This window comes from Oreochromis niloticus, linkage group LG3 (assembly GCF_001858045.2).
Source record: "Oreochromis niloticus isolate F11D_XX linkage group LG3, O_niloticus_UMD_NMBU, whole genome shotgun sequence".
Classification (NCBI taxonomy): domain Eukaryota; kingdom Metazoa; phylum Chordata; class Actinopteri; order Cichliformes; family Cichlidae; genus Oreochromis; species Oreochromis niloticus.
This window is the reverse complement of record NC_031967.2, coordinates 66,015,632-66,041,646: the sequence shown is the minus strand read 5'-3', so window position 1 is coordinate 66,041,646 and position 26,015 is coordinate 66,015,632. Positions and strand designations below refer to the sequence as shown.

Sequence of the window (26,015 nt, the reverse complement as noted above, 5' to 3'; positions counted from 1 at the left end):
CTATTGAGAGTTTTCAGACTTTGTGTTGCTCTGACGAGATTTGCAAAAAATCTGTAACTTCCACAACAATGATAGTGACATTTTCTGAAAGCCAACAAAAAGCCCCACGTTTTCATGTAATTTGTGGGGGTTTAATGGAAATTGAGTGAGTAGCAAGAAGTTGTTTGGACATGAAGAGAAAATTCAGAAAGGACCAGTCTCCACTCTGAGTTAATTGCATAGCAACCATCACAACGCATGTATTTTCTGAAAAATCACAATTTTGCAACTGAAAACTTAAAGAGGGATAAGATTAAAACGGTAGAAGATATGAAAAAGCTGAATCATACCTGAATAGCCCAATAAGTTCAGAACATTTTAAAGTTTGAAGGGTTGTTCTACGTTAAAGTATGAGGAAGTAGTGAAGTTTCAAAAACAAGCAAGTTTTAGGAGAATTGTGGAAGTTTTCCATTCATTTCAATGTGTAACCCATGTCAACTACTCCCTGTCAAATGACTCAAGCCAGCTGATTTGAGGCCCCTCTCCTGATTGGCTCCTTCCACGTCGCGGCAACTATGAATACGGCCGTGGAGGGATACTTCCGGGTTCGACTCCTGCTGTGGCTGTATGCTTATGGCGTTAAGAACAGTGTTGGAAAACAAAGCGTTTTCTCCCCTAAATTCGTCTATAAAATTGTATCACCTCAGCGGTAAGTGTTCTTAGCATCTACTAATAACAATCTTTTAGTTGTCAGTCACCAGTCGGTCGTTTTCGTGATTAACAAATGACTTTGTTCGGCGGCGTTCCCACCGCGAGCAGAACTCCGGTTCAAAAACCGCTGTTTTTGAACACCTTTATTTCCTTAAGCACTTTAATGGGCTTACTTTGAAACAAAGTGCAATTGAATGATTATTGTTATGTGTTGCCTTGAATTCGGCTATGCTGTCTGTTAGACAGTTGTTTTTCTTTATTGTTGTTTTTATATTTGTTTGTAGCGAACGCTACTGGAATATATAGATTAAGCTACGTAGCCAAGATGATTACTAAGTTAACTGTTGTACATTTGTGATTGATGATGATGATGATTTGCATTGTTATATAGACTTGCCGAAAAATGTATTTGTTTACCGGTAAACTGAATTGATTTTGATTTACTAATGGATATTTTTCTGGCCTACAGGTCAGGTTTTTTTTCCCTTTAAATTGATCATCTTCATATTGAAGTGGCGAACCGGTAGGACCATTCTTTGTTTTTTTTCCCCCGCTTTGCCGTCTATGGATTACGGACATATTTGTTCCCCATTGTATGAAACTGGACCCTAAGGAGGAATACCTTAAAAAGTGAACTTTAAAAAGAAAAGGACTCTTAACAAAAGGACTGTTGCACAGGAAATCACAGCAATTGATTTATTTGTTACACAATTATTTGATTGTGGGCATTTATTTATGTTGTGTGTCGTATTGATTATTTTGGTCCATTTCCCCTTTTCCCCATTTATTCAATATATTTTTGGTACAAGATACTGCAGTCTTTGGTCTCATCATTCACACCATCTAGGCTCCATAAAGAACCATTTCTTCTGCGCGTCAGTCAATAAACTCGTCCATTGCAATAACACTAGCCCTTAAATAACTTTGCGTTACAAATGGGACAAAAAAAAGGAAAAAAGTGTAATATTTTAAAAAGTATAATAGTAATAAACACCAAAAGATATAGACGGCATTAGCAGAAATAGCAGAATATTTCAAAATTTGAACGGTGAAAATCGGACAAAAATTGTGGAAGTAGTTCCACGGCGAAAAACGTATGGAAGCAACTAGAATAAAGTATAAAGAATAAAGAGAAACAGGAACTCAACAGTGTGGCTGCCTTTGAGGCATCCACACAATAAAGAATAAAGAGAAACAGGAACTCAATAGTGTGGATGCTTAATCAGCTTCCACACAAAAAAGAATAGAGAGAAACAGGAACTCAATCGTGTGGATGCTTAATCAGCATCCACACAATAAAAGCTTTTAAAACTGAATTTGTATGAATTTGAAATTTGCTGCGTAAGATATAAGTAAAGCTAAAGTACAATGGTTTGGACTTTCATTTGCACATTTCCCTACTGTAGGTGTCTCTGCAAACATACGGGGCTCTGAGAGGGTCCAAGATGACAACTGTGGAGCCTTAATGGAAACAGTCGAACATGTTTGTCAAAGCTGAACCCAGAGCAAACTAAGCTAAATTACCTTTAACAGATGGACTGACAGGCTTTTACCTTTAACGCTCATCATGTTTACTTCTTATCAGGGTTAGTAGGGACGACATCTGGATGATTTCAAGGTAATTAGTACAAGTCCCCTCCCCCAAGAAAAAGGAGAGTGCCAAGAAAGCCACAGCGTTACAACGTGCACCAGCTGTTGGTCTCTCTGGAGACTACTGGATGTGGCTGGGTAACCATGGTTACCATGGGAGTTACAGTACATGATATTAATGAAGAGTGGGAGCTGCATTCACATGCTCTGGCTATAATGAAAACAAAGACATTTGATTGAAACTTGCAGAACATTTGATTCATGTTGCACAGCAGTGGGACATTTCAAATACAGTCAGCACACTCAGTACACATAGTGCAAAAAATATGATGCTGCTGCCAAAACGTCTGCCTTTGAACATGTCCCTGCATGTTTGTGTATAAGTAAATGAATGCTCTACATTCTCATTTGAATCGTTGATTATTGTTTCTGTTGCAGGTCTGTGACTGAACTTCTGGGAGAAGAAAAGTTAGTTTCATGCTCTGTGATTCTGCCTGTGTTTTGTCGTCTCTCTCGGGTGATGAGAGCTCAGATGATGACACCGCCTACGTGGTCAAATTCAAGTCTACATTCAGAACAGACCTGGAGACACACAAACAAAATGCCAACATTGTATATGTGAAAACTGCTGCTGCACTGGAGCCAGATTCAAGGAGCTCAAGTGTTTACCCAGATCTGAGAGGCTGAAGTTAATGCCTCAGTCACCAACTTACTGAAGGAACAGAGGGTTGTTGGAGAGAAACCTGTGGAAGCAACAACATCCGAGCCACCAGAGAAAAAGTTGGCCCTATTGGCTGCTTCATCAGAGTGGGATTGTGAACAGCAGGAAGACTCAGCTGAGAACAGTGTGGTGGATACAGAGCCCACCATCTGTACAGAGGCCTGTCCATTAGAGTGCTGCTCCAAACATGCAGCACAGCCTCAACTGCACACAAGTACTTGGCCACAGCTCTAACATCTGTACCTGTGAAAGCTTGTTCTCTTTTGCTGCTCATATTGTACAGAAGAAGAGAGTTTCTTTATCATCAGAAAATGTCAATGAGCTTGTGTGTCTTAGCAGCTGGTTCGGTGCAGAGGAGGAAGGAAATGTCAAGTCAGAGGAAGATAATTGCAGTTCATGTTGTCAACTCAATCTGGACAACTGAAAGTGTTTTTCTTTGTCTTGTTTCTGACTGAGCTTCTCCAAAGGAAATCCAGCACAAACACACACTTCACACACTCAAAGTCCCTGCACAGTAAATGAGCGTTTGTGCTGCTACCTGACAACAGAAAATAGTTCTGTGGTTCCTGTTCTGAAAACACACATTTATAAATGTTCACTTGCTGTTGATCAAAGGTGCCTGTTATAATGGTGGCTCTACACTCTGAGGGGAACTTTGTTCGGAACAAACTAGATCAAATGTTAACGTCCTGGCAGAGGCAAAGAACTTTGATTTGATGTTTGATTTGATTAGATTCATGTTTCAGCTCAGATTGACCGAAATATTTGAACTGCTACTGTGTTAAAATGAATACTGCTGTTAAAAAGCACCCGATTTGTTTCACATCTGCACACTGAATGTTGGAGTTTTCATACTGCAGTACTATTAAAATAAGTACACAATATACTACTTTTGAACTCAGGATTGAATGTTGCTGTAACAATGCCATTAATGGTGATTCAAAGTGTTCATGGTTGCCCAGCACTACAATTCAATCAATCAATCAAAATTTATTTATATAGCACATTTTAAAGACCGAAGTATACCTTTCCAGTAAAATCATGATACAGGTAAAATCACAATATAAAATATAAAATAATTACATAATTTAAATGCAAAGCCAGATGTAAATTACCCTAATTAGCCTTGAATGCCAGGTTAAACAAATACGTTTTTAGACGTGATTTAAAAGACTGAATGGATTCTGATGCGCGAATATGAAGAGGAAGAGTATTCCATAACCTGGGTGCGGCAACGGCAAAGGCACGGTCTCCTCTGGTCTTCAGCCGAGACCTAGGTTGCACTAAGAGCAGTTGGCCTGATGATCTTAGTGCTCTCTTAGGGTTATACAGACAGAGGAGATCAGCTAGGTAGTCAGGTGCCATATTATTTAGGATTTTGTAAGTAAACAATAAAATTTTAGAATCAATTCGATATTTAATAGGTAGCCAATGTAAGTTGGCTAGAAAAGGGGTGATAGAATCATACTTTCTAGTGCCAGTTAAGAGACGTGCTGCAGCATTTTGGACCAGCTGCAATCGCTGAAGGAGGGAAGATTGGAGGCCCAAGTAGAGAGAATTACAATAATCTAGTCTTGAAGTGATGAAAGCATGAATGAGTTCCTCCAGATCTTTGCGTGGTATATAAGGTTTAGACTTAGAAATTAGGCGGAGTTGGTGAAAGCTGGATTTTACCACAGTAGAAACCTGTTTATCTAGTTTGAAGGAACTATCCATGAAAACTCCAAGATTCCTAGCAGCTTCAGTAAGGTGACTAGCAACAGGCCCGAGTGTGCCAGTCAGTTGTCCCAGAGGCATATTTCTATCAAAAACAATAATTTCTGTCTTCTTTTTTTTTTCTTTCTTTTTTTTTTATTTTATTTGTTCATTTCAGGCACAACAAAATACATATATTGAACATAAAGTGCACAAAACAAAAAACAAAATTTACCTGAAAAGGAGTGGGACGAAGAAAACTTATTAAATCCCACCCCTGTGCTCACTCATCAACAAAAAACAATAAGCTTCCCGCAGCTACGCCCATCGTTGCAAACCAAACAAACCCATCAACAGCCCCGGGCACATGCAAGCATCTCAACGGCAGTTCGCAAACAACAAATAGAACCTTCATAACTGAATTCAAATATATTAATTATAAATTGCGTTACCACAGGTAACAGGCAATAATAATTACATAGTAACAAAACACATACATATACATACATACATATATATCTACACACACGTACATATATGTACATACATACGCACATTTTTTTTTTTTTTTTTTTTTTTTTTTTGGAATCCATACCAGCAATGGTAAGAGAACAGACATTACAGAGCACACTAAAAACCATCATTGAGTATATTGTGACCAGACCAACTGTTTGTAGAGGAATTTAAATCTATGAATATTTTTGCATTGTTTCAATTGTAAACTCAGACTGTTCCAGATTTTCACACCACATACAGACACACAAAAACCTTTACGGGTTGTTCGAGTTCTGGGTAATTTGAATTCTCTGAAGCCTCTCACATTATAAACCCCTTCACGAATTTCAAATATAGATTGTAAATTTGCATGTAGAAGTTTATTAAAGGCTTTGTATAAGATTATGGATGTATTGTAATTAACCAGATCCTGGAATTTGAGTAACTTTGCCTGAAGAAAGAGTTTGTGAGTATGATCTAGATAACCAGCCTTGTGAATAATACGCAGTGCTCGTTTCTGTACTGTGACTAATGGATTAGTTGTATTTTTATATGTGTTTCCCCACACTTCCACACAATATGTAAAATATGGAAGAACCAGGGTACAGTACAGAGTACGAAGTGCATCTTTATCAAGGTATGGTTTCACTTTGTTCAAAACTGCGAGGCTTCTGGAAATTTTGGTTTTTATGTGTCTGACGTGGGGTTTCCATGAAATTTTGTTATCAATTACGACTCCCAAAAATTTGTTTTCACTCACATTATCAATTGGTACACCTTCAATAATAATTGGTAATTCTATTAAATTACCAAAAAACATTGCTTTAGTTTTATTTATATTTAATGATAATTTATTTATATCCATCCATTTTTTTAATTAATTTTAGCTCCCTGTTTACGGTCATTACAAGATCAATATAATCATCACTACTGAAAAATATGTTGGTGTCATCTGCGAACAGTATGAGCTTAAGTACTTGAGAAACATCAAAAATATCATTTATGTATACGTTGAAAAGTTTTGGTCCCAACACTGACCCTTGGGGAACACCACATGTAATACCAAGTTTCTCTGAATGGTAATGCCCAATGCTAACATATTGTTCCCGACCCGTTTGGTAACTTTTTAACCAGTTACCAGCTTTCCCTCGAATACCATATCTTCCCAATTTATCCAATAAAATTGAGTGATTGATTGTGTCGAAGGCCTTTTTGAGATCAACAAAAATACCAACTGCATATTTATTTTTATCCAGTGCATTAGTAATTTCTTCTATTGCCTCAATTATCGCCATTGAAGTGGTTCTTTGCGTTCTGAAACCATACTGACCAACATTTATTACTTGATGTTTTTCAAGGAATTTTTCTAATCTTGAATTAAAAAGTTTTTCTAAAATTTTTGAGAATTGAGGCAGTAGAGAAATAGGCCTATAATTGGTAAAACTGTGTTTGTCATTACTTTTGTATAATGGTATTACTTTCGCAATTTTCATTTTTTTGGGAAAACAACCGGACTGAAATGATAAATTACATACATATGTTAAGGGACTAGCAATATTCAGAATAACCTGTTTAACTACAGACATATTTATGTCATGATAATCCATTGAAGACTTACTTTTACATTTTAATGTGATATTTATTACTTCTTGCTCATTTGTAGCTGAGAGGAACAGTGAAAAGGGATTTGATTTTATATTACTGATATTTTCATTTTTTTGACACGGGATGTCCGCTGCTAGTTCAGGGCCAACGTTTATAAAAAATTTATTGAACCCATCAACAATGTTACTCATGTTGTGATTTTCACCATTTGGATCAATGAAATATTCAGGATATGATGTTCCAGAAGATCCTTGTTTAATTAAGTTATTTAACACATCCCAAGTTCCTTTTATATTGTTTTTATTTTCATATAATCTTCTTCTATAATAAAGTTGTTTACTCGTTCTTTAATATCAGTCAATTTATTTCTATATGCTTTATATCTTTGTTCCACTTCTTTTGTTTTTACTTTGATGAACTGTTTATACAGATTGTTTTTCTTTTTACAAGCATTGATAATTCCTTTTGTGAGCCAAGGACTTTTTATCTTTTTTTTCTTTGTCTTGTATTCGTTTACAGGACAATGTTTATTGTACAACATAATGAAAATATCTAGGAAATTGTCATAAGCCTTGTCCACATCTGACTCTTCAAACACCGAACTCCAATCTTGTTGTGCCAAATCGAAATTGAAAGCATGAATTGCTTCATCATTTATTGTTCGCTTTGCTATCGTAATCTTGGTATCTATTTTTTTTTTAAATCACAGTCACACAAAGTAAAAACTGGTAAGTGGTCAGTTATGTCACAGACAAGCAGGCCACTATTAATTTGGAAATCCATGACGTTAGTAAAAATGTTGTCAATAATAGTGGCGCTATGTGATGTTATTCTGCTTGGCTTTGTTATTGTTGGATATAGTGATAAGCTGTACATCGTGTCAGTAAAGTCATCAATGGCTTTTAACCTTGTTGGGTTTAGCAAATCAATATTAAAATCACCACAGATGAATAGTAATTTTTGGTTCACCGAAGCAAACATTTTTTCTATCCATTCATTAAAAGTGTCAATACTTGAACTGGGTGTCCGATATATGCAACTTATTATAACATTTCTCTTTTTTTCATTCATGATTTCAATAGTCAAACCTTCCAAAATTCCATCAATAGCCATAGACATAGTTGTTACAACATTATATTTTATAGAGTTATGAACATATATAGCAACCCCGCCACCCGCCTTATTTAATCTATTCATGTATTTTAAATCATATCCATTCAAACAGAAATCTATTCCTTTATGGACATTGAACCAAGTTTCAGTGATGGCTATAACACTAAAGGGTCGAGAAAATTGTTGCAAGTAGTCCTTAATGAAATCAAAATTAGAGTACATACTTCTGCTGTTAAAGTGAATTAATGAGAGCTTCCCGTCTAGGTTGATTTTTTTTTTTCATATTGTTTCTGTGTGAAATAATTACAATTTTTAACAAATGAAGAGAGAAAATTACTTTCAGAATCTATTTCTGGGTCTATTATATTATGCTCCTTATATTCACAATCTAGATCAATTACTTTCTGATGAAGAATTGATTTCAACGTGTCCATGTCATTTCCTGGTGTAATTAAAAATGTTGATGTATTTATCGTTTTGATTGTCATTAGAGTTATATCCCAGATAGCAAGACGACATTGAATCTATGTTGATTTTTCATCCGAACCGTCGTATATGGTCGGGGTTGAAATGCCAATGTTGTAACAACATTGAAATACTGTGGTAAACCGACGGTCTTACTATAGAGACGTTGTAACGATGTTGATTCACCGTTGTTTTTTTGTCATTGATATTTGATCTATTTATAGTCGACCAGGTGACAACAACAACGTCGAGAAAACGTCTATTTATAGTTGACGATCATTCGGCTCCGGTCACCATCAAAAACCATCGATTTGTAGTTGAGCATTAAATTGCATTGCAACTGATCGGGTATAAAGTACCAGAGAAAGTAGATTTATTGTTCATTTGTTATCAATGACTTGGTCTAGTTCACCAGCTTTAAAAAATCATGTCTACGTGCAATTTATGTATAGTTGACCGAAATTAAAGCAGCGATCACTTGGACTATTCCGCAGCACCCCTCTCACATTGGTACATCCCCCCAGGTATTCATTGTCTTCTACAGTAGAGCGGGACATTTGATTTACTCTCAGCGGAATTGACCGGAGAAGGCATCAGTTCATGCACTGCGCTGGCCTGCACCACGATTAGTATAAGGTAAGAATGAATGCTTTTTTTTTTCCTACTCGTTATTTCCATGTTTGCATTTGAATAACAGTAAAAAACTCGTTAATGTTGTACATTAACAAGTTTTTTTTACTGTTATTTACGTCCGAAATTGTGTCTACTTCTTGCAATCCGGCAACAAATAAATTGCACTGCGAACAAAGTATATCAAGAAAGAAAAGATTTTCGTTTCATAATTTCTTCGTTATATTCCCTTACAAAGCTAGCTTTAACGCTTTGAGGTTTCCTTTGTTCTTGGAACAAAGGCGCTTGACCCAGACTTTCGCTCTGTAGTTGCTTAGTACTACAAAAAATTCTAAATCTGTGATATATGATTGATAAACGTAAAGTTAACTGTATAAACGTGTTCAATGACTTTACTTTTGATGATTGGAGAGCACTCGCTTCAATTCGCACACGAAAACTTTAGACTCAGTTCGAATGCTCATGCAGCATGCCCACGTGACTGTACGTTGCACGCGTACGTGACTTTCCGTTTGTGCCTTGAATAATGAATAAGGCTACGTCCACATGTACCAGCGTATTTTTGAAACCGCTGATTTTTCTATGCGTTTGCACCTTTTGTCCACACGTAATGTATGTCTGGCCGTACGTTGTGTTTGTATTTCCAGGCACATTTCACGAAGCAGAACGCAGTCGTCAGAGATATCCACGTGAACGCTGTGATACGTCTGACCTTCAGTCCGAAGAAGAAACCCAGACCAGGCTTAAAAGAAAGCACAAGTAAAACCTTTTTATTCACAAACATATCTTTGATTGTTAAGAATTTATGATCTTGTCTTTTATACATATCTGTGGTGCTTGCATACTGCAATATCACCACAAAATATAGTCCAAAAAGTGGAAGTTTGTAAACTTTTTAAAAATGCAAAGCCGTGTACACTTGTGCACTTCAAAAATTCATTGTATACTGTACCTTCTTGCACGTCTCTGTTTCCTGTGTGTGTTGTTAGAAATCAAACTAACTTTAGGAAACAATATGCCAAAAGCATATTTACAATTACTTAAGACCGTTTTTAATTTCTTTTCTTTAGACCAAATCCCCTGTACACATATATGGACTCAGAGGATGAGCAGCCTACAAAAAAACGGTTTCCCCAGGCCCCTCGAGTGAAAATACCAGGTAATAAAATACTGACTAGTGTCTGTGTACATATCTGTGTCTGACACGAGGAAACTTTTCTGACAAGTTGTCTGTATTCTTAAATACTTAAAAAATTATCTTTTTCTAAACAGCCCTCATCACTCCACAGTCTGCCCCCCAGCCCACTGATAGCAACCATCATAATGCCCCACCCAGCTTCCGGCACCTTTCGCCACTCCGGCACAAACCGACACAGCTTTGCGATCTCGCCAGCATGCAGAGTCTGATGTCTTCCCTATAGATGGTATGCTTTTAAAAAAGCTTTAAAGCTGCATCACAATGTCATTGTACTCTTATCTAAAAAAATCCCCAATTTATACTCCTGAATGTCATCTTGTTGTGATTTTTTTTTTTTCTGTAGATTCCAGAGACTCTGTGAGGCCACTATTACAAGGCAAGTTTGAAAATCTTGGAATTTCACAGTTTACATGGTATAACAAATATATGTGACAGGCAAAAACTAGTAAACACTTTTAGCAGTTACAAGAACTAACAAATGAATATCCAACAAAAGGGAATAGAAATACATTGTACTGCCAATACTTTGGTTTATTCTTTGTATGACTTGAAAATCAGGCTTTAGGGAAAACTAAATGACATGTTTCTATCATCAATTACATGAAGTAAACACACAAGCACTTGCATACACATTTAAGACATGAGACACGCTAATTCCATCTCATAAAATGTGTCTATAGGTGAGACGCTTTGCGTTGATTGGTGCTGCTGGACCACACTGGAGGTGCGAGTCCGCCGTGTAATGGTTTATGCCATTACAAAGGAGCTGGCCTCTGTACTCAACTGGGCAGGGAAAAAAAACCAAGGACCAGACAAAGCAAAAAAGGGCATTTAAAGAGACAGCGCTGTGCAGATGCATATTTGGTAAGTTTTAACATTTATTGTAGTTTTATGAGCCTAAAGTGAACAATAAAGGGATCAATTGATGTGCTGGGTGCGTTTCACATTTCCTATGTCTGGTTTTTGCTATATTACTTTGTCTTTCTTAATAACAAGACTTTCATGTCCGGTTAATCTGGAGATAGTCTTTGGTAGGGATGGGTACCGGTGTCCGGTGCCATCATGGCACCGGTTCTGACATAAACGGTAGTAACCAGACCGAAAAGCAGCGCACATTTCGGTGCTTTATTTCGGTGCTTCTTTTTTTTTTTCCTGAGCCAATTCTAGCCAATCATTTTACGTTTCCGAGGATAGTAGGCGGGGCCAGGTACATACGTTCTTTCAGAGCAGAGCTACAGATTAAAAATGCCCAAGGCGAAGCGGTCAAAAGTCTGGCTGTACTTCACAGCAAAAGGTGCAAACTCAGCAGCCTGCAACAAGTGCTTTAAGCTGATACTGTGATACTGTCAAAGGAGGTAACACCTCGAATCTGATGAAACACCTGGCGACGCATAGCGTTTTTTTTTAAAAGCCGAGAAATTTGCCGTGTTTGATAGCTTGCTGCGAGACCTCACACCGTGCACATCTACTGCGGGTGTGGTGCCTGTTATCGGACCTGGAGTTAGCAACATCCCCCCAAAAGAGTAGAGTCCTGTCCCCTAGCCCTGCCAGTGTAGCAGAAATGATGACGGATGATGATGGCAGCAGCAGCCGTTCTCCTCTGCGTGAGTAGCTTCATGTTGTTCGTGTGTAATTAACGTTGAGTATGCTAACCACATTATCACATTAATGCATGTAAGGTGAACTAGCAAACACCGTCGTAGTTACATGCGGCTGTCTTCTTGTTTGATGGCAAATACTCCCTTCACCCTGGCCAAAAAGGCTAAAATGACCAAAGAAAGAGTGGAAAACAGTTAAACATGAGAGGTTTTTGGACAAACCCATATGTAAAAGATATATAAAAATCTTATAAAGTTTGTATCTGTCTTGTGTGAAACTTGTATGAAAAGCATACAAGAGTGAAAACAGATATAAGATCCCTTGAAAAATTATATAAATGAAACTTGTATGTTTTGGATACTTACTAAAACAATATATGAAAGTAATGAGAAAGTGGCCACTTTCATGAGTGAATCATATAAGCCTTAAATGATTCACTATATGAAGTAGGCCACATGTTATGCAAGTCTTGTATAAGTTTTTACTATTTCTTTTCCATATGGGAAGTTTGTTTTTTTTCCATTGTTTAAGCACTACTTCCAGTCAAGAGTGAGACCATATATGCCCTGTAGCTGCAGAAAAGGCTAACATTGTTATCTTTTTACAAAAAACCAGCTAAACATGAGAGGTTTTTGGACAAAGTTTGTGTTCTCCATTCTTTAAGCACCGGTTTGAGCACCGTTTAAGCACCGGCACCGTTTCAAAAGTACCGGTTTGGCACCGGTATCGGATAAAACCTAAACGATACCCATCCCTAGTCTTTGGTCTTTGGCTTGTTTTGTCCTCGGGTTGTACACTTTGTACAGCCCGAGGACCCCATGTTTTCTTTCTTTTTTTTTTAAAGGATACACGTGTATCCTTTAAAAAAAAACGGCACACCATGCTAAGACATATCACATTTTCAGCTTATAGCTCTTTGGGAATCAAATGCGGCAGTTTGCTGATTTCCGCCTGGTGACTTTCATGTTTATCAGCCTAGGAGTTTACATACTTTCTCCCTGCTGAAGACAATTAACAAGAGCTTATTCATGTGCTCTAATTCCCTTTTTTTTGTCTTTGTTTTTTTGTGTGTGTGTCTATTTTTGTCCTAGATGGCCTTGCGCAGCAGGTAGGGGCGAACTCTATGTCTGAGTTGGTCTTTGCTCAAGCAGTCCAGAAATGGCTCAGATATGCTCCAGATCGTACGGGTGGCGCGTAGGACGCACATCATCCATCCCCATCCCGGAGTAAATGATAAAAAGTGACGTGAAACATAGAAATATAAATAGGAAACTTTGTCTTTTAATAAAGTATTTTGCAAATGATACATGTCTATTGACCTTTTTTGTTTTTGTTTTTTTTTTCAATAAAAAGCAACTGTGCAAAAGAGGTGGAAAATCAATACCATAGCTCAACAGTGTTTCAATATCAGAATCTGACATTGTTTCAATGTCAACAGTGTTAGAAAATATAACGTAGAATCGATGTCAGGTTTCAACATTGATTCAACATCAAAACCTGACGTTGTTTCAACGTTAAAAATGGGTGCAAGAGTGACGTTGGGTCAACGTCACACTTCAACGTTGCTTCAATGACGTCGCCTGATATTGACTCAACATTGTTTCAATGTTTCCTTGCTATCTGGGATATTACTTCTGTTGTGGAAGTTTTTCCACTTAAATAAAGCCTGCAGATGAGCAGTGAGCGGTAGCCAACATTCTTTAATCCAAAGCACACAGAACACATACAAACAAGCTTGTGGAGAGCCTGCATAACCACGGGGCAGGGTCAGCAGAGTCTCACTGAGCCTAGCACGGCTCTCACTTAAATACCTTCTCCAGGAACAAAAGGCAGTACACAGCTGTTTCACACCTTAAGGTTCACACTCCCTTGCTACCTCCCAGAGTCCTTGAAGAGACAAAAGACTGGTCCTCTGGAGTTCCTGTTTCCCCCAACATCCTTACTACACCCCCTACCATTTGTCTTAAGTATGAGTGTCAGACATGTTAAAATCACCAAGGCATTACAATAACGTGACTAATACATAAGTGAAAGAAATTCCATTACACCTCGATACATTGGTGTCATTTGTACTAGTCCAGATCCTCCATGTTCCTCACTGTCAGTACTTTTGCCTCTTCTGGTGTCCCGTTTAGCTTAATGAAAATCTTGCAGTTTGTTACCCATGTATGTTGTATTTTACCGTTCTTCTTCAGTTGCCTTCCCTTCCTCGCGATGTCTGCGTTTTTTCGTGTCAGATGCTCATTAACGAAAACATCCGTGCCTTTCAGTTTGCGTCCTTGTTTCAGCAGTGCGACCTTGTTCTTCCGATTGACAAATCTCATAATGACGGCCGGCGGTCTGTCGCTCCTCCTGGGCAGTGGGTGACATGCTTCTACGTGCTCCAGGTCCATCTCTATCCCCTTGCTTTGGTGGAAGGACGCCACCTGTTGCTCCACCGAGCGGGTCTCCTCGTCGCTGGGCTCCTCGACGTTCCCGGCCACCGCGCGCGCATACGAGCGCGGCTTGATTTTAATACCGCTGATGACCACGTCGTTTGTACGGGTGTACTGCTCCAGCTCATCCACCCGCCGCTCGAGATCCATAATTCGTCTGTCCTTCTCGGCATTTTGGAGGCATAGCTGTTTTACCTCCTCCAGAAGCCCCAGAAGCAGCTCCTGCTGCGCCCTGACTGCGGCCACGTCTCCGCACAGCGCTCCGAGGGAGGTTTTTATGTCCTCGACCTCCTCTGGTGTTGGGCCTTTCTTGGGTGGCATACTGTCTTTAGTTTGTGTTACTCGTGAAACTCCGATAAAATATTTGTCTTAACCAGCCTTTCCAGTCCAGGGGTCCTTTCTTCTTTTATTTAACTGGCGAGCTAGCAGCTGCTGGTAGCTAATGCTACCGTAAACTTGCTAGCTATCTCCCGGTTAGGGAGCTTTGTTGTCGGTTTTACCCAAACTCACCAAACCCCCCGTCACAAAGTCCTCTCAAACCAAAGAACACACTCAGAGCTCGTAGTTTATCCGCACGGAGAGTCAACAAACACTCTTACTTTCATTTAAAGTAAGAGAGTTACGTGATAACCAGTCTTTGACATCCCTCAGACAATCAAACAGAGGATGTAGTGGACATGAAACATCCCCAGTCAAGTGGAGGTAGATTTGAATATCATCAGCATAGCAGTGAAAAGAGACATTATGTTTTTCAAAAATGGAGCCCAAGGGCAGCATGTATAGAGAAAACAACACAGGACCCAATACCGAGCCCTGGGGCACACCACAGCTAAAAAGGGCAGAAGAAGAGGAATATTTTCCCATCATGACAGAGAACGACCTCTCAGAAAAATATGATTTAAACCATGATAGAACATTTCTTTTAAGGCCTGCTACTTGTTCTAACCTTGCCAAGAGGATATCATGGTCAAACATGTCAAAGGCTGAAGTCAAATCTAATAGAACTGAGACCGTAGGGCGCCCAGAGTCAGCGATTAGAAGGAGGTCATTGAAAACTCTTAGTAGGGCAGTTTCGGTTATGATCAAAGCTGCTTTTCTTGATAACAGGTTGCACCACTGCATGTTTAAAGACAGTCGGAACACAGCCAGATAACAGTGATGAATTCATTAAAACTAAGATACAGGACCCGATTGTATTCAATGCATCCTTAATAATACGAGAAGGAATAATGTTATGCAGAGAATTTGAGCTTCTCAGGTTATTAATTATTTCCTTTAAAGTAGAGAATGACACAGGTTCAAACTGTTGAAAAACCGTTGATCTATAAAATGATTTAGAAATTTTTCGCAGAGGGCCGGGGAGGCATCCATCGAAACATCAGAGCAGGGATTAACCACTGAGTTAAAAATTTTAAACAGAACTCGAGGATTGTGACTATTAGTTGCAATGATGTTCGACAAAAAAGAAGTTTTTGCCGTTTTGGCAGCCTTCTGAAATTTAGACCGGCTCATGTGCAGAATGTCAAGGGACACCTGAAGTTGATCTTTTTTCCATCTCCTCTCAGCTCGACAACATTCATGCCTAAGAGCGAGGGTGGATTCATTTAGCCGGGGTTGGCGAGAGGTTTTACGGCGTTTAGTCTTTACTGGAGCCACAGTGTCCAAAATAGAAGAGCATGTAGAAATAAAAGAGGTGACTGCGCCATCAACCAAGAGAGGTGCATTACTGATTTCATCGTAACAGACAGAGTTAGCAAAGGCCGCAGAGAAAAGGGCAACAGCCTCAGAATTAATCAGACGCGATAGGCACAGTGGACCCTCAGAGTTCAGTTCCATATTGCATACCTGAACATCAAACATTACTGGGAAATGGTCCGAAATCCCAGCATCATTAATGTCCGTGATGCAAATATCCAGTCCATGCGCAAATACCATGTCCAGCATATGGCCTTTAGTGTGGGTTGATTTTTTCACCCACTGAGTGATATTAAAAGAGTCAATAAGGGCAAGAAATTCCTTAGCCAATAGGTCCGCCTCACAGCATATATGAATGTTAAAATCACCACAAATAAGAACACAATCATAATTTAAAATGATAAATCCTAAAAGACCAGCAAATTCACAGATAAAAAATCCTTGTTGTGCTTCAGAGGTCGATACGCCACCGCACAGAGAGTCCAGGGGGAACCGGACAGCTCCAGTAGTTGTACTTCGAAGCTGGAGTACGAGGCAGGAGGCAGCTGCCGCACTCGGAATTTACTTCTAAAAACTGAGGCTAGCCCTTGTTACGGGTTCGAAATTGAGGATGAGAGTAAAACAATGATAGTCCAGAAAAGGCCGTTCAAACAATTGATTTTAATGAATGCACGCAGCGTGGAGAGGTGCAAACTGCAAAGCAGTTGTACATCTCTGCCCAAAATACACTCTAGATTGCTTTTATAACATCAGGGTATTGTAACGCCCCTTCTTGCGTTTACAAGCACATAATTTGCATGTACAGAACATTCATGTATTTTAAGAATTAACTGCAACATAGAGGTTCCTCCTTGTGGCATACTCTTAAGAATATGGTGATGATCTAAGGCCTTTGAGGTCACCATGGGCTGGACATCCTTCCGTCACCTGTAACTAGGCAAACTCAAATGCAACAAGAAGCTGAATACATTCAGGCCTTTGCTCAGCTACTATTTTACTGTAACCATATACTCAGCATATGAGTTATGATACATATATATTTAACTCAATCATTTTAAAGTAGTTATAACTGCACCTGTAATAAACATGTTAATATTTGATTATGATAACCCCTATAATATCAATTATAACATAACGCCAGCAACTTCAATAAATGCTTGGATGAAATGATAATTAATGCAATGACAAAGATGATGGTTATATAAAATAATCCCTGTAATTCCACAATTCCCCCTTTTGACGTCTTCCAAAGACGTCACTACACCATTCCCAGGTCCACTACCTTCGCTCTGACCCTCTCTTGCCGCCCCCTGACTCAGCTAATCCGACAACAACCTCATGTCCTCTAGGTGGTCCAGCAATAAAACACCAGCTCCCACTTGAAAACACTTCATGCTTAGGTAATCTCCGCTCCTTTTCTGGGTCCCTCTCTAGTGGAAATCTTCTCCTGTAAGGGATAGAAAACAAACAACCTTTTCTCTGCTACACCTTACTAACTTACTGTGTTCATCTCAGGTTCCTGTCATTATTCAAAGTTGGTTCACAATATCATATCAGGCAAAATCACAAACCCTACTGCCACGTCCACTTTGTTAAGCTCTTCAGTTAGACTCTGTACCGGTTTGCCAATCTGTGTGTACATGCCTCTACACTTTTAATGTCTAAATGCACATCTGGATGTATGTGCACTTGTATGTCTGTCTGCATCTATGAGTCAGTGGTTTTTCAGAAAAAAAAAAAAAAAAAGGCGTTAAAGTGAAGAATGTTTCCTGACTATTAACTCCTGATACTGGAGGGACTTTCCTGTTTGCCGAACTTCCTAGGTTTGGCCTTTTACACTTTTACTAAAGAAATTTTAACAGAGCCCAAAAAGATTTTTATTTTGCTCCTGTGCTTGACAGGTTAAGCGAAGTTGTTTTTTGTTTTGTTTTGAAATTTTTCCCTTCTGTGTGTGTGTGTGTACATAAGTAAGAATATGATAATCAACATAAGATCCCTGGTTTGCAAATGATTTTCTGCCCCCGCTGCAGGGCAACATCATGTGGTGGTGAGTCTATGTTGGCTAGTTTAATGCAAATATGTAACAGTTGCTTCATTACATTGCCCACTCAGAGTTGCGCAGTTTCAAAGTATGTGGAGAATTCAATACACATTTCTTGGCTAATTATTTTCCCAATAAAAGTGAAATCAAACATTACATTTGATTTTACTTATGTATTATCCTGTTCTGGGCTCTATCCATTATATTAACTTTATTTAATCTCAATACTCTTTATGTGTGTGAGCAACGCTTTTAGTCTTATTAAACACAACCCAAGTAAAATGCACACCATCCCCCTGTCAGCCTAAATCTCCGCTAAAAAGCACACTTCAAAATTTTCTATCTGGATTTACGCCTCTTTTGGCCTCAAGCATATACATAACATGCCAAGGTTACTGTTAATGCCCGTTAGACAAGTTTCCATTATCTACAACATCTTGTTTCACCCGGCTCACCTTCACACATTTCCTGTTCGCTTATTGCATATTTATCTTTAACACCTTTTACCTCCGGAGTTGCTAAGCAGAAACAAAGCAACCTGTGGTCCACCTTTACCCTGTAAAATAAACCCCTGTTATGATTGTGTCTGTAAGCATGTTTTGCATTCATTCATTACACTCCACGCCATTCCTACAAGTTAGGAGCTGTAAAGTTGAAAGCTGCATCAAGTCCAGGCCTTTGGCCTGGCCTATATTTAAATCATGTGTGTTTGTAAGCGCGCATGTAATTCACCTGCTATGTTCTCATCTTCCCTCAACATGTATCACCTGGACACTCTCACCAGTGAAGCTTAAAACCCTCTTGGATAGAACATCAACTCTAAACAAGCACAGTTATGCATTGTGTATAAATTAACTCAACCTCATGCTAACCTACATAAATACCTGTCTTAAGAGAGACCTCTGCACAGCTCAGACGCCAGTTGCAAGAGCTCTCTAACATTAGAATCATCAGCTGTGACTTATATAGTGTTATTTCGGTACTTTACTTCACACATTTTTGAACGTTGTTTATATGGGGAGTTCCTCTTTTTGTGTCTATATTTATTAATATGCCTTGTGCACTAAAGCTTCCTGTTTTTCAGTCTGGCCGAGCACTCGTTTGTGAGTATAAACTGGCCTCTACAAGCCTTCATTAGCAGATACACATTACAAATACTTCATATATACAGAGAAAAACCCAATAATCCACATTTCACTATTTTGTTCTTTGGTTCAGATTTGGATTCTGTATTGTTCTTCATTTGTTATTATTTTGTTTAGATTGTTTATTGCTAATCTTGGTTTGTTGTTGTCTGTTTGGGAGCTGACATAGTCTCTATACATAAGCTTCTTTTGGTGGAGTAGCATCAGGAGAGAAGCTCCAGAGAGGCATCTTCCATGTTAAACACTAAAATATAACATAAGAGATCTTCTCAACGTGTTGTATATTTTAATATTTCCTTATTATTTTGTCATAAAATAAATCAACCAAATAACTTAAGCTGTGTGACAGCACCTTGCGTTTACGCCAGGCTGTGAACTGCCCTAAATCTACTTGCTACACCCCCTTTTCACCTAGTTTAATTTTTTTTCAATCCTAATTTAAACTATTCCTGACTTCCCTCAATGCACACTGTAAAGTGTAAAAGATACAGTTAGCTTTCTCCTGGTAAAAGGTCCTACCTTATTTTCTCTACCTTTGGAAACATCCTCTATCGAGTTAACCCATTTCATTTTTCAAACTTAGGCCTGATTTCTTCGCCCCCTTTAACGGGTAGCGCATATCCGGTCTGAACACTGTGTTTGGGCAATTTACGAATTGTTGCAGGATTTCTATGTTATGTAAAGTTCCTCTCATCCCTTTTATGCTTCCATTATAACCTGTGTCTAACAAGCTTTTGATCTTCTTTGTAATATAAACAACTCGGTGTATTTGTGCTCTGTTCTTCTCCTTTCTCTCGTCTGATCATCTCACGTACGTCCTGTACCAAATTTGCTTCCTCTTTTCAAGCCCCACATTTAATTACAAGCTCAAACATATTTGCCCTATATTGCTGTCTCGACGTGTTTCCTGTCAACTTAACAGAGTTATTCTCAGAACTCAGAAAGGTCACGTAGACATTTGCTTAGTAACCCTAAAAGAGCACCTTTCATGTAGCTAATCGCATATATTAACACCCCCCTTTTTGTGACACATCTCATGTGTTACAAACTCAAAATCCTTCACTCGAGCTTAGGAAATTAAAAGAAAAAAGTTAGTCCTATCATATTAGGCATACATGCTCCGGCCCTTCAAACCTGTATTTAAGGAATGAAATCAAATTAATCATCATGTCAAATCCTTTCTTGGCTCCATCCACAGCCTGCATCCTTGAAACGTCCTAGAAACAAAAACCTGTGTGTTAACCAGAACTTCACATTTCATACTCAGTTTTTCCTCACTTATGATCCAACCTGTATTATAAAAAAGAAAACTTAAAACAGAAAAGTTATCAGTCATGTGTCTAACCTTAGTCCAGTCTTTTGTCAGTGTCCAGTCGGTCCAACCTATGGTCTGCCTCGTCCGTCCAGTCACCATCCATTTACACACATTCACTCACACGCATTAACATCAGGTCTTGCTGACAGTGGAGACTATCTCGCAAATATTCAGTCTTCACTCTCAGCAACATCAACTCATTTATTTGTTTTACTTTGTTTTTAAGAAAATAGTTCTTTCTGCTTTTAGACTGGATTGGCTCGCGGCAATCCTTTTACTTTGTCAGCGCTGTTATCCACTCTTTTGCAGGCCTGCTTACAACAAAAATGAGAAAAAAGAGAGCTGAGTATTAGCTCATCAAAGTACAAAACAAAATCACCTGACAGGTTTTTCTTTATAAGTGCACTGTTATAAAAACTATGGGCCCTTTTAGACATGTCCATGTTTATCAAAACTCCCTCTATTAAAAATAAAACAACAACCTCAAAAATCTTCAACAATCTGAAATTTCACCCGTTCGACACACTGAAAACCTCGCCAAAAGCTGCACCGTTTCGTACACAACAATAACCCTGGTTAGGCACTTTACCATACTCAGATTCAGCCTAAGATCTTACAACAATGTGTCAACACTAATTTATAAACCTCCTAATCAAATTTGCACCTCTGAACAATCTACCCCTCCTTTAAGGCCTCAATCACACACACACAGCAAGCTCCTCTGTCCACATTCACACGAGCTCTCAAACTTTTTCCATACTCAGCCATATCTCAACAATTTAACTTGGCAAAAGAAATACTTTTTTAAACCTCATGCCACTATTCAATTATTTTCATTTTCTTTCTATACTAATCACTTGTTCTGATCACTCAGTGCAAAAGCACTCCTAAGTCACCCTTTTAAACTAGTTTAATCAGTTTATTCAACATTCACACCATTCTATCACTCATACAAGTAGCAAGCAGATCTTCATTGCATATGCTTATGTTCTTAGCCAGGTTTTTAATCAATATCTGTTCATTAAGCTTCAGGAGCTTGTCTTTATAAGGTTAATGCATTTTCTGTTTGTGTGTGTATGGGTATATGTTATTTTGCATCTATGACTTCACAGTCTCCCAGACTTCTTCCCAACTCTCCAGTTAAGCAGTCAGTTTTCTTTTTCCCCGAGTTACTAACCCACATTTTGATTTCCCACCTTAAATTACCGCCCTCCTGGTCTTCAGCCAGGAGCTGGGGCTTGCTTTTCAGGTTCCTGGACACATCATGCTGTGAACAATTCAACCAGAAACTTGCCTTAACTTATCCATAGATGTTAACCTCTAACTTTCTTCCGACTGCTGCTGTGGAGAGCCGGTCCAAGTCTGCTTTACTCCTGAAAATAACAAACTAAGACATTTTCATTATTATCACGGACGCCTAAACGACCCACTTCTCTTTTTCTAGTCAAAAATACCAATTATGCCATGTATGTAAGCGTGTTCTTCCTTGCGTTTTATGTTAATTGAATGTAAGCTGCTTCTTCATTGCATCCTTATGTATTCATTGCATTTTCATGTATTCATATTTAATTTATGCATCTTTTCACTGAGCTCTAGATTCAAACTATCTCACTTCTGATTCATTTCAAAAATAATCTCACATGTAACAATTTGTATGTGTGTTTTCTATTCATTAAGGTAATAACAATTATTTCTTTCATTATTCTTACCTTTTCTAATGTTTACCTCTTTGTTATGCTATGGTGGACATCCCTAAACAATTCATGAGTTCAGGTTTCAATTTTCAATCCAATCATCTCCTATCTTCTCGCAGTCAAACTCGTCCAGCTTCATCTCTCACTGGTCCTCTCTGCACAATGTCCTATTCGGGCTTCAAAGCTCCAGCAAACACAGTCTCAACTCGGCTGCTGTCTTCTTCTCTGTTTCTTTACAGTCTTTCTTTCAGATTAAGTCCCAGCATGGCAAAATATCACTCAATGTCCAGTGCTCTTCCACAATTCTTTATCCCACTGTTCAACTGCCCAGCCTGTATTTTCACAGTACATGTTACATTACACTTACATGCTGCTGCTGGTCGTCAGTCGTCATCAGTGTTACTGGATCAGTGGCACTGTCGTTTGCCTGCTGTATTCAAGTCCACGATGTTCTATCGGTCTTCATCAGGCGATTAACTGTCCTTTGAACTTCTTCTCCGCTTCAGGGACAAAGTGAGAGATCCAGCCGCACAATTTCGAGCCAAAAACTGGCTTATTCTCCCAATTCTTTTAATCTACTTTTCTGCTGCTGAACTCAAGGTTGCAAAGTTGAAAGACGCCCACCTGTATTGACACACTAAACCATATAATTAGTATTATATTCATTTTTTCTTAAAGGCTTCATTTGCTTCATGTGCCTAGAGTTAAATCTCTCTCTCTGTGTTCTTTCTGTACACACTCAGACAAATCACCCAGTCACTCAAATCAAATACTGACAGCATTCACACAGTTAAAATCACACAAAATACGCTTTCATACGAGTATTTTGGACATGCCTTCCATGATCAGAAAGAGCAAGTCAAAAGAAAAAAGAAAAAGAAAACTGAAACCTCTCATCGTCTCACACCCCGCTTCTCCACACACATCACCATTCTTTAGGTCAGTTTTGTAGCATCAGTCACACAATCATTACACAATACCCTGAATCCAACATGTGTATTTACACAAACTGTTATAAAATGTTGGTCAAAAAACACGGTGTGATTACAAAGAGTCAATAAAACATGAGTCCTATTACTCTCAACAAGTATTACGTCGTTCAAGGACGTGTAAAGCAAAACCCATACTCCAATTCTACATGTATCATAAAGTAGTCATCATAATTAACAACCGTAATGCCAACAAAGTAGAAATAAAAACAATTCTTCCCTTAAAACACCAATATAAGTCGTCCTTAACCCAGGCTCTGCAGTCAGTCATTAGCCACTCATTAGTAAACAGGAAATGTCACTCTAAATAAGTCACAGGCATCTCATTTACATAGACACAGACACACTCTCAAAATAACCAGCCTGCTGCAGTGCCCGTGGCAGACAGAGCCTATATACAAACATAGAAATTATAACACAGAGACGTCTAATAAATTAAATAATATTTACAAGGCCTTAAATTGCACAACCTACATAATTTAGACAAAATTTGAATTAACCCTCCAAGGGACAAACTCCAAGTTTTTGATAATCAATGACCCAGTATCAGGTCCAACCTGTGTCTGGTCTAATTGCTAAAGTTCCTAAGTAAATTTAAAAGCGTCCAACGCCCAAGGTCCAACCTTTACTACCCAAAAAAAGTGCAAACACCGTTCCAAACGGTCAACTGATCCAATCAGTAGCTATTTTGGACCGTCCTCAGTTGTCCACGATTGCCAATCGAACTATCCCGTCCAACGGAAGATCCTGGTCGTCACCAGGAAATTGGGAGCGTCACCTCCGAACAATGCACTTTCTTAGAACTTCCCACAGTTCCGTTCTACAGAAATTTACTTGTATTTTAAAGACATCCTATGAAACCACAAAACCGACTGTATTGATGTCCAAGCCCAGCTTTATATTCAATTATAACTGTATGACCATATACAGATTTCAAATGACCTATATCCTAAATTCAGTAGTCCAACTACTTTAAATTCTCTTTCCTTAGCAGTCCAACTGCATTTCCTTTAATCAGTACTGTCACTTAACCTTACATTATCATTACTTCAACTTCAATTCTCATGAGATTTTCACCAAAATCAAAACAGACTTTTACCAGTAATTTTCAGTGAGTAGACTTTCAATTTTGTCAGAACCAATTCAGCACTGTTTGGAAATAATTCAACAGGTAGTGCCTTACCTTTGAATAAGCCGGCTTATGTCCACTCACTTCGACCACTGACTCGTGTCTGCCTGTTTGAGCACCTTGGACCCTCTCAGTCTCAACCTCCAACTTTTCTCCCTCAACCGGCCAATGCACCAAATGTTACGGGTTCGAAATTGAGGATGAGAGTAAAACAATGATAGTCCAGAAAAGGCCGTTCAAACAATTGATTTTAATGAATGCACGCAGCGTGGAGAGGTGCAAACTGCAAAGCAGTTGTACATCTCTGCCCAAAATACACTCTAGATTGCTTTTATAACATCAGGGTATTGTAACGCCCCTTCTTGCGTTTACAAGCACATAATTTGCATGTACAGAACATTCATGTATTTTAAGAATTAACTGCAACATAGAGGTTCCTCCTTGTGGCATACTCTTAAGAATATGGTGATGATCTAAGGCCTTTGAGGTCACCATGGGCTGGACATCCTTCCGTCACCTGTAACTAGGCAAACTCAAATGCAACAAGAAGCTGAATACATTCAGGCCTTTGCTCAGCTACTATTTTACTGTAACCATATACTCAGCATATGAGTTATGATACATATATATTTAACTCAATCATTTTAAAGTAGTTATAACTGCACCTGTAATAAACATGTTAATATTTGATTATGATAACCCCTATAATATCAATTATAACATAACGCCAGCAACTTCAATAAATGCTTGGATGAAATGATAATTAATGCAATGACAAAGATGATGGTTATATAAAATAATCCCTGTAATTCCACACCCTCCACCCCTGCCCACGGTCCTAGGAGAGTTAAAGAAAGCACAATCCAGAGGAAGAAGTTCCGAAAAGGAAGAGGAATCACTGGGGCGGATCCAGGTCTCCGTTAGAAACAGGACGTCCAGCCTTGACGCGAGAAAAAAGTCGTTTACAACGAAGGACTTGTTCACCAGTGACCTAGTGTTTAGCAGAGCCATTCGGAACGTAGTCACATTGACGCTACTAGGAGCACGTCCCAGCCGGCGAAGATTGCTGTGATCCACACCTCCTCCAGAGACCCGCTTCCAGCTCCATACAGGTGGGCACTCAACTGGTAGGACCGAGTGGGCTTGCTGGCCAGCATAGCGAATCCATCGATGACCACACAGTCTGAAAGTATACTGGGAGGGCCGCAAGATGTCTATGATGGAGCGGTAATTAACCACTCCATGTGCTTTTAAATAGGCTTTAATACGAATGCGAAAACCACCCCGTTTACCTCGTTTCCTATGTCGTTTGTTGTGTGGTGTAAAAAGAAGGCAGGTAGTATGTGCAGGCGGAAGTATCCGTTCGAGACTGGGAAAAATTCCCTAAGTTCCAATATAGATCCGGCTTTTGATGATTCAAGGGTCAAAGATTTAAAAGAGGTTGTCGATCATAGGCAATTAGAGCAGTAACATCCGGAAAGCATATAGAAAATAATAAGGCAAAAAGTAAACAACACTCAGGAAGACGGATCCAGAGACGGCTCGCCGTACACACTGGCGCCATCTTGGATTGTACAAATGATTGTACAAGTGTGACTGATCCACTTTCTAATGTGTGTGTAGCCCACACTGTGTATTACTGGTGAGTCTGTGTATCCAGTTTCTATGAGGAGAACAGGATATAGTGAATTAGTCCAGCAGCTTAAAGTCTGACTTCATCCTCCATTTAAATAACTCACACCAACAACTGAATACCTTTGTGTAGCTGACA

General features: G+C 38.9%; 1 protein-coding gene and 1 long non-coding RNA gene across 2 annotated transcripts in view; one reads left to right on the top strand and one right to left on the bottom strand.

Annotated features, from left to right (window-relative positions):
* The first annotated feature begins 465 nt into the window (after positions 1-465).
* On the top strand, positions 466-1,500 carry LOC112846376 (uncharacterized). Its single transcript, XR_003219314.1, has 2 exons — positions 466-688; positions 1,160-1,500. It is a non-coding gene; the product is annotated as an uncharacterized LOC112846376 (long non-coding RNA).
* A 14,882-nt stretch (positions 1,501-16,382) lies between these two features.
* Positions 16,383-26,015, bottom strand: part of LOC102076691 (NACHT, LRR and PYD domains-containing protein 12) — a 46,223-nt gene continuing 36,590 nt past the window's right edge. Inside the window, exons 6-7 of the mRNA XM_025905198.1 lie at positions 17,319-17,378; positions 16,383-16,476 (exon numbers count right to left, since the gene is read on the bottom strand). Of these exons, the coding sequence (XP_025760983.1) occupies positions 16,383-16,476; positions 17,319-17,378 (154 nt within the window). The remainder of the gene's footprint in view (positions 16,477-17,318; positions 17,379-26,015) is intronic.